General features: G+C 40.8%; 1 protein-coding gene across 1 annotated transcript; it reads left to right on the forward strand.

The window, feature by feature from the left end:
* Window positions 1–918: 918 nt before the first annotated feature.
* Window positions 919–9,103, forward strand: ENH_00041210 (phosphatidylinositol 3-and 4-kinase domain-containing protein, putative; the record flags this gene model as incomplete). The annotated part of the gene is made up of 9 exons (XM_013580775.1): window positions 919–1,030; window positions 1,305–1,375; window positions 1,501–1,633; window positions 2,034–2,122; window positions 3,167–3,225; window positions 4,725–5,122; window positions 5,340–5,462; window positions 8,168–8,352; window positions 8,699–9,103. Coding segments are annotated over 9 exons (1,575 nt in total), but the record flags the coding sequence as incomplete, so codon positions are not given.
* Between the last annotated feature and the right edge of the window lie 59 nt (window positions 9,104–9,162).

Raw genomic sequence — 9,162 nt, forward strand, 5'->3', positions numbered from 1 at the left:
TGTTTTATTTATTTGCTTTATTTATTTGTTTTCTTTACTTATTTTGTTTATTTGTCTTGTTTATTTGTTTCGTTTATTTGTTTTTATTTCTGCTTTTTTATTTTATTTGTTTTTCTTTGTTTTTTCGCTTGTTTTGTATATTTATTTCTCCTATTTATTTATTTGTTTGTTCATTATTTATTTATTTATCTGTTTATTTTATTTATTTGTTTGTTCATTCATTATTTATTTTATCTATTTATTTATATATTTATTTATTTGTTTATTATTTGTTTGTTTTTTGGTTTGTTTAAAAGTGGTCTTTTGGGTCGGATGCGCTTAAGAGCGAATTGAAAAGAAATTGTTTTATTTAATGCTGCTGCTGCTTTTGCTGCTGCTGCTGTTGCTGCTGCTGCTGCTGCTGTTGCTGCTGCTGCTGCTGCTGTTGCTGCTGCTGCTGCTGCTGTTGCTGCTGCTGCTGCTGGTATTGGTAGGTGAGGAGCAAAGCAGGTTTTTTGTTTACTTTTTTGTTCAATTATTACTTTTAATTTTTTTATTTTTTGTTTTAAATTATTTGCCATTTGCGCCGAGTTTGCTTCTGCGTTTCATTTCATGTTTTATTTTTATTTATTTTATTTTAATTTTTTCTGAATTTTTCTTTTTTTCCTCTTTGTTGAATTATATTTTCCAAGTTTGTTGCATTTAAAGTTGTTTTCTGCTGCTCGAATTTGCTGCTTTTGCTGCTGTTGTTTTTGTTTTGAAATAAAGAAAAGCGCAAGAAAAAGGGTTTAGGGTTTAGGGTTTAGGGTTTAGGGCTTCTGTTTTTTAGAACTTCATCGAAAGAAAAGCGCAAGAGAGAGGGCTTAGGGTTTGGGGTTTAGGGTTTAGGGTTTAGGGTTTAGGGTTTAGGGTTTAGGGTTTAGGGTTTATGTTTTTCAGAACTTCATCGAAAGCCATGCTGCTTATTCTTTAGTTTCTTATTTGCTGCAAGTCAAAGACAGACACAACGGCAATTTGCTGCTAGACGCAGAGGGACACGTCATCCACATCGGTGAGGGTTTAGGGTTTAGGGTTTAGGGTTTAGGGTTTGCGGTTTGCGGTTTTGGGCTAGGGTTTGGGGTTTGGGGTTTAGGGTTTAGGGTTTGAGGTTTGCGGTTTAGGGTTAGGGTTTGGGGTTTGGGGTTTAGGGTTTAGGGTTTAGGGTTTGGGGTTTGCGGCTTAGGGTTAGGGTTTGGGGTTTGGGGTTTAGGGTTTGGGGTTTAGGGTTTGGGGTTTAGGGATTGGGGTTTAGGGTTTAGGGTTTAGGGTTTAGGGTGTGTGTGCAGACTACGGCTTCCTGCTTTCGAATTCTCCGGGAAATATAAACTTCGAAACCGCGCCCTTCAAGCTGACTCAAGTAATTAGGGTTTAGGGTTTAGGGTTTAGGGTTTAGGGTTTCGGGCGTAGGGTTTAGGGTTTAGGGTTTCGGGCGTAGGGTTTAGGGTTTAGGGTTTAGGGTTTAGGGTTTAGGGTTTGGCGCAGGAGTTTTTGGACGTCATGGACGGGGAAACTTCGGACAATTATGAATATTTTCGAACTTTAATTATTCGAGGGTTTCTCGAGGCGAGAAAACACGCGGACAGAATCATCTTGATGGTCGAAATGATGCTTTCCGGTGAGGGTTTAGGGTTTAGGGTTTAGGGTTTAGGGTTTAGGGTTTAGGGTTTAGGGTTTGGGTTCTAGGAGCTAGGGTTTAGGGTTTAGGGTTCACGGCTTGGGTTTGGATGGCTGGTCGCTGCTTGCGGCGCTTTGCGCCCTGCACACTTGAGGCTTTAGGGTTTAGGGTTTGGGGTTTAGGGTTTAGGGTTTAGGGTTTAGGGTTTAGGGTTTAGGGTCAGGCTGCAGCTGTTTTTGCTCAAAAAGCGCAGAACAAACTGCGAATAAACCTCCGCGTCTCTCTCCTCTTTGCGAACATCAATTAATAAATTAATTAATTTAATTATTTATTTATTTAATTATTTATTTATTTATTTATTTATTTATTTATTTATTTATTTTTTATTTTTATTTTGCAGCTTCGAAAATGCCCTGTTTCTCTGGAGGCGCGGAGTACACTTTGGGGGCTTTGAAGGAAAGGTTTTTGCTGGGCCTTGCAGAGGACGCGGTGAGGGTTTTAATTTAATTAATTTAATTTAATTTAATTAATTTAATTAATTTAATTTAATTTAATTTAATTAATTTAATTTAATTAATTTAATTTAATTAATTTAATTTAATTAATTTAATTTAATTTGTTTTGGTTTCTTTTGATTCCCCGTTTGTTCTTTTCCTTTTTGCTTTTTTTCCGCTCTTTTCCACACAGTTTGAGCCCGCCACCCAAACCCTAAACCCTAAACCCTAAACCCTAAACCCTAAACCCTTTTGTCTTTCTTTTCCTCGTTTTTAGCTGCTTCTTTTTATTCGATTTTTCTCTTTAATGTCTTTTTAATTTTCTTTTTAAATTCCATTTTTATTCTCCTTTTTATTCTCATTTTTAATTTCTTTTTTATCTTTTTCTCCAATTAATACATCTTTTTTTCTCCTTTTAATCCCATTTTAATCTCCATTTAATTTCCTTTTAATTTCCTTTTTAATCTCCTGTCAATTGCCATTTGATGTCCTTTTAAATTCCCCTTTTATTACCTTTTCTATTTCTTTTTATTTTTTTTTTTATTTCTTTTTATTTCCCTTTTTATTTCTTTTTATTTCTTTTTATTTCTTTTTATTTCTTTTTTTTATTATTTTTTAATCTTTTTCTGCAGTGCACAGAGCGAGTGGTGCAGCTGATAGCGATTTTTGTTTTTTCCATTTCTCCGTCAATTTGTGTCCTTTTAATCTCCTTTTAATCCCAATTTAATCTCCATTAAATATTCTTTTTAATATCCTTTTTATTCCCTTTTTATTTCCCTTTTTGTTCCCCTTTTTGTCCTTTTTTAATTCACTTTTTGTTATTTTTTGTCTTCTTCTGCAGTGCATAGCGCGCGTGGTGCAGCTGATAGGCGAGTTTGTTTTTTCCATTTCTCCTCCATTTTGTGTCCTTTTTCTCTCCTTTAAATCCCATTTTAATCTCCATTTTGTTATCCTTTTTAATCTCCATTTAATTTCCTTTTAAAGTCTCTTTTTTGTTCTTTTTTTAACTCTTTTATCCGCTTTTTGTCCTTTGCTGCAGTGCATAGAGCGCGTGGTGCAGCTGATAGACGTGTCTGTGAACAACTTCCGCACGGTGCAGTACGACAATTTTCAGCGGATTACAAACGGAATTCTTTGAGACTTTTTCGGATTTTCGGAATTTAATTCTTCTTTTGGAGTTCTAATTCTTTTATTTTCGAATTCTCCTCTTTTTTCTGCGCATTTTGATGTCTTTTGCTGCCAAAGTTCTTTTCTTTTCCCGCTGCTGCCCAGGTGTACAGACACCCCAGCTCCCCACACACCTCAGGTGTACAGACACCTCACCTTTCAAAACCAAACGAAGATTTCTTTTTTCCTTTTCGCCATCGGCTGTTGCTGCTGCTGCTGCTGCTGCTGCTCTTGCTGCTGCTCTTGCTGCTGCTGTTGTTGCTGCTGTTGTCTTGCTGCTGCTGCTCTTGCTGCTGCTGTTGTGTTGGTGCTGTTGCTGCTGCTGCTGTTGCTGCTGCTGCTGTGTTGCTGCTGTTGCTGCTGCTGCTGCTGGGAGCCTTCCTGCTGCGGTGGCTGCTCCAGGTGTTGCTGCGAACGCTCCCGTTGCTGCAATTGCTGCTGTTGCTGCTGCTGCTGCTGCTGCAGCTGCTGCTGAGGATTTATTACACGCGTTCAGAGTTTTTTATTTGTCACTTTATCAGTTTGAGCAGCGGGAGCAGCTGCTGTTGCTGCTGTTGCTGCTGCTGCTGCTGCTGCTGCTGTTGCTGCTGTTGCTGCTGCTGCTGCTGTTGCTGCTGTTGCTGCTGCTGCTGTTGCTGCCGAATTCTGCAACTATTTGCTTCCTATTGAGTTAGCCGATACGCGGCAACGTTGCGTAAGGTTTAGGGTTTAGGGTTTAGGGTTTAGGGTTCGGCAACTTTGCAGTATAACTGTAAACCCTGGAGGGTTAAGGGCATAACCCTCCATTCTATATTGTTAGGAGGAGAAACCCTAAACCCTAGCCCTAAACCCTAAAGCCAAACCCTAAACCCTAATTCAAAACCCTAAACCCTAGCCCTAAACCCTGCGGCTCTCTTTAAACCCTTTTCTTTAACTGGCGCATTCAGCGAAGACTCCCGAGACAGTCCCACGACTGTCTATTTATTCTCTTTCATTTTTATTTTATTTTTTATTTTTATTTATTTATTTATTTATTTTATTTATTTATTTATTTATTTATTTTATTTTATTTATTTAATTGCAGCAGCTGGTTTGCCAACTTGCATGCAGTGGGGCCCCTGGTGTTTGTTGAGTTGAAGGTGAGGGAGCGAAAGAGTGGAATTAAATGGTTTAAAAGGATTATTTTGGCAAAATAAAATTAAATTTAAATAAATTAAATTAATTTAAATTAAATTAAATTAAATTAATTCTTTTATTCGCTCATTTGGCGAAAAGCAGCAGCAGCTGCTGCTGCTGCGCTGCAGCGGGGCCCTCGGGCAGCGCGGGTCTTTGGCAGCAAATAAGTTTCTTTTTTTTCTTTTTTACTTCAAATAAAGATAATTATTTATTTGTTTTATTTATCTTCCATTTAAATCAGATCCGCTGCTGTTTGCTGCAGCCTTTCCGCGCAGACAGCGGCGCTGCAGCAGCAGCAGCAGCAGCAGCAGCAGCAGCAGCAGCAGCGACAGCAGCAGCAGCAGCAGCAGCACCATGCCTCCAGCAACAGCAGCGGCGCCGGCAGCAGCAGCGGCGCCGGCAGCAGCAGCTGCGCGCGCAGCCCCGGCTGCAGCCGCAGCCGCAGCCGACGCAGCAGCAGCTCCCGCTGCAGCAGCAGCAGCAGACCCAGCAGCAGCAGCAGCAGCAGCAGCAGCAGCAGCAGCAAAACGGCCGCCCCCCGGCTTCGGGCTGGGGCAGCTGACTCGCCACAACATCGAAGCTCTGAAGACTTTAAATGAAGCAGCAATTCCAATTCCCTACAGCGCAGACTATTACAACTACGTGGCCGAACACCCGGCCTTTTGCAGGCTGGGTAGGGTTTAGGGTTTAGGGTTTAGGGTTTAGGGTTTAGGGTTTGGGGTTTGGGGCGTAGGGTCTGGGGTTTAGGGTTTGGGAGGGCCGCTCACGGTGCAGGGCGTAGGGTTTAGGGTTTAGGGTTCAGGTTCCGGGGCGATGCCCACGGTCTAGGGTTTAGGGTTTAGGGTTTAGGGTTTAGGGTTTAGGGTTTAGGGTTTAGGGTTTGCGTGCAGCGTATTTGGGGGATGTGATGGTGGGGGGAATTACTTGTAGAGTGGAGTCTGATGAAGAGGGAAATAAACAATTGTACATAATGACTTTGGCAGTTCTCAAACCCTACCGCCGCCTGGGGATTGGTGAGCTAGGGTTTAGGGTTTAGGGTTTAGGGTTTAGGGTTTAGGGTTTAGGGTTTGGGGTTTAGGGTTTGGTGCTTCGGGGGATGGTTGGGAGGGTTTAGGGTCTAGGGTTGCGGGTTTGCGCGGGGTGTGTGGGAGGGTTAGGGTTTAGGGTTTAGGGTTTAGGGTTTGGGGGCATGCGTGGGAGAGTTGAGGGTTTAGGGTTTAGGGTTTAGGGTTTTTCGCGGCAAATTCGAATGAACTCAAATTCTTTTATTTGAAACAGTAAATAAAATAAAATAAAATAAGAAAATAAAAATAAATAAAAGTAAAATAATAAATAAAAAATAAAAAGTAAAACACTTTTCAGTTTCTTTGAACTCCCACTCTATCCCTTCAAATGACAATTTATTCAATTTAATTAATTTAATTAATTTAATTAAATTAATTAAATTAATTTAATTAATTTAATTAAATTAATTATAATTAATTAATTTAATTTAATTTAGTTAATTAAATAAATTAATTAAATTAATTAAATTGTTTGTTTTCAGCCACTCAACTGTTGGGTTACATTTTAGAAGAAGCGTCTCGAAGAGAAGATTTAAAGAAATGCGTTTTGCACGTTTTGAAAAGCGACGAGGGGGCATTAGGGTTTTACGAGGGTTTAGGGTTTAGGGTTTCGGGTTTTATTGAAAACTTCTACCAAGAACTAAACCCTTCTGCTGCTCTTTGCATGCACTGTTCGCTCCCCTGGACCCTCGCCAACAAACTCGCCTTCCAAACCCCCGAGTTCGACGCCACCAAACACAACTTGCAAACCCTAAACCCTAAACCCTCGCAGCAGGCCCTGCGGGCTTAGGGTTTAGGGTTTAGGGTTTGCGGATTCGCACAAACTTGAAATTAATTAATTGATTTCCTTTAAATATATTTACTTTGTTTTATTTAAATATAATTCTTTTTTAATTATTATTTGCGTTTTAATTCGAACTCGAGGGTGCTGCTGCTGCAGATACACCGCAACGAGACCTCCTAGTGTCAGCAAAGTGGATTTTTCGGAATTTCGCAAATTAAATGCATTTCCGATTTATTAATTTGGCATTTTAGATTTAAAATGCATTTTTAAATCTTTTAGAGTTTATTATTTCATTCTCTAGCCGCAGAAGACCTTCTGAAAAGGCACTTTTCGAGTTTATTTGCAAGATAAGGAGGCGGGAAGGAAAGGGGTGTTTTTCGCGGAGCCGCTGGGGGGAAATCGCGCGAAAAAAGCCATTTAGGACTCTTTTTTATTTTAATTCTGAATTTAATTCTTATTTTTGAAATAAAAATGAATTTAATTCCGAATTTGGCCGCGAGACACCAAAGGCGCGCAGCGCGAGGTGTCTGTACAGCACAGCGCGCGCGTTCAGGGTGGGTGTTGGGGTTTTGCGGGTTTTTGGATTTAATTTCCGTCAAATGTTTCCCTTTTGATTTCTTTTTGCGTTTTGGAGTTCATTTAATTCTCTTTTTGTTGAATAAATAATAAATAAATAATAAACTGCGGAGTTCTTCGACTTGCTCCCCGCGAAGTCCAGCGCAGCCGCTTCGAGTGGAACCAACCACCAGGCTGTTGCTGCATGCATCGCCCAGTCTTTTCTTTCCAAACTTCTCCAGAAAGTTTATTTTGAATTATTTAATTCATTTATTTCATTTCGAAACTTTTAAATCCACTTTTCTCCGAAGATCGTTCAGCTTTCCCGGCGGCGCAGCGCTCGCGGCGCCGAAGTCTTTCGGGTGTATGCGCCACCGGCTTCCACCTCAGGCCTTTTTGAAGAAAAGAATTTTCACTTTTTTTAATTCATTTAAATCATTTTTACAAATTAAACCTCCACACGGAGTTAAAAGGCCTCATTCGCGCTATTTCCGCTGGATCAGCAGCAGCAGCAGCAGCAGCAGCAGCAGCGCAACAGCGGCAGCTGCAGCAGCAGCAGCAGCATGCAGGCGGCAGCAACAACAGCAGTAGCAGCAGCTGCGATAACAGCAACGGCAGCAGTAACAGTGGCACCAGCAGCAGCAGCAGCAGCTGCTGCTGCTGCGACACCTATAACAGCAGCAGCAACAGCAGCAACAGCAGCTGCAGCAGCAGCAGCAGCAGCAGCAGCAGCAGCAGCTTGCGTGGCCAAAGGCAGCTGCAGAAGCACAGAGCCATTAAAGCATGCATTTAATTCAATTGATTCTTAACTTCAAAAAATAATAAAACAAAATGAAATAAAAACAAAATAAAATAAAATAAAATAAAATAAAAATAAAATAAAATAAAATAAAATAAAATAAAAATAAAATAAAATAAAATAAAATAAAATAAAATAAAAATGATTTCTTCATTTGCCAGTGCTGCTGTAGATACACCGTAGCGCCGCTCAATTTCACCGAAAAGTCTTTTATGAATTTTAGTTCATTTATTATTTATTATTATTTATTAATTTTTTATTTATTTATTTATTTATTATTATTTATTATTATTATTATTTATTATTATTTATTATTTATTATTTATTTATTTATTTATTTATTTATTTATTTATTTATTTATTTATTTTTTTGTTTTTTGAAAATTCAAAATGAGCTGCAGCGCTGTGGCAGCTTTGGCAGTTTTTAGTTTGAGTGAAAAAGTGCTGCTGCACTTCCACTTCAATGAGCTCTTCGAGCTGCAGCAGCAGCAGCTGCTGCTGCTGCAGCAGCTGCAGCAGCAGCAGCTGCAGCAGCAGCAGCTGCAGCAGCAGCAGCTGCAGCAGCAGCAGAAGCAGCAGCAGCAGCAGAAGCAGCAGCAGCAGAAGCAGCGCCTGCAACAACAACCGCAGCAGTTTTTGCAGGGGCAGCAGCAGCAAGGGGGACGGACTTAAGTGCAGCAGCAGCAGCAAAAAGATACAAAGTAATTAAAAGTCCTTTTTCTGTTTTTATTCAAAAAGACAAATCTCAAAAGTTTGCTTTTGCTGCTGCTGTGGACTTGGACAAATGTTCACAAGCTGCAGCTTTCCAAACCCTACAAGTAAACCCTAAACCCTAAACCCTAAACCCTAAACCCTCGGTCTCAAACCCTCGGGCCAGCCCTCCCACGCGGCCCCACAGCAAACCCTAAACCCTAAACCCTAAACCCTTAAGTCTGGGGCTGCAAGTGGTGTCTTCCGACGGCTGCGCTGTAAACCCTAAACCCTAAACCCTTATTTCAACCCCTTGGGCGTAAACCCTAAATAAGGGTTTTGTTTTTGTCTCCTCAGGATTATGAAAGAAGAATAGAGGAAATACTTGGAGGGGAGCTGCAGCACGAGCCCTTGGAAAGGGTTTTAGCTGCTGCTGCTGCTGCTGCAGCAAGCGTTTGCGGCAGTCCAGCAGCAGCAGCAGCAGCAGCAGCAGCAGCAGCAGCAGCAGCAGCAGCAGCAAAGCCGCGCAGAGCAGGCGAGGTTAAAATACCTGTTGATGCAGCTGCAGCTCAGCCAGCAGCAGCAGCAGCACCAGCAGCAGCAGACGCTGCAGCAGCAGCAAAAGACGCTGCAGCAGCAGCAGCAGCAGCAGACGCTGCAGCAGCAAAAAAACAACGCGCAGCAGCAGCAGCTTTTTCTTTTCTTTTGGGGTTTTCAATTGCTGCTTATGCAGTTTACTCTTTAGTCAAATCCTTTCTTTAGTGCTGCAGCAGCTAAATCCATTTATATTTTTATTTGTTTTTAGATTTATAATTATAATT

The sequence above is a fragment of the Eimeria necatrix genome, genomic scaffold (assembly GCF_000499385.1).
Source record: "Eimeria necatrix Houghton genomic scaffold, Enh_scaff301, whole genome shotgun sequence".
Taxonomy (NCBI): domain Eukaryota; phylum Apicomplexa; class Conoidasida; order Eucoccidiorida; family Eimeriidae; genus Eimeria; species Eimeria necatrix.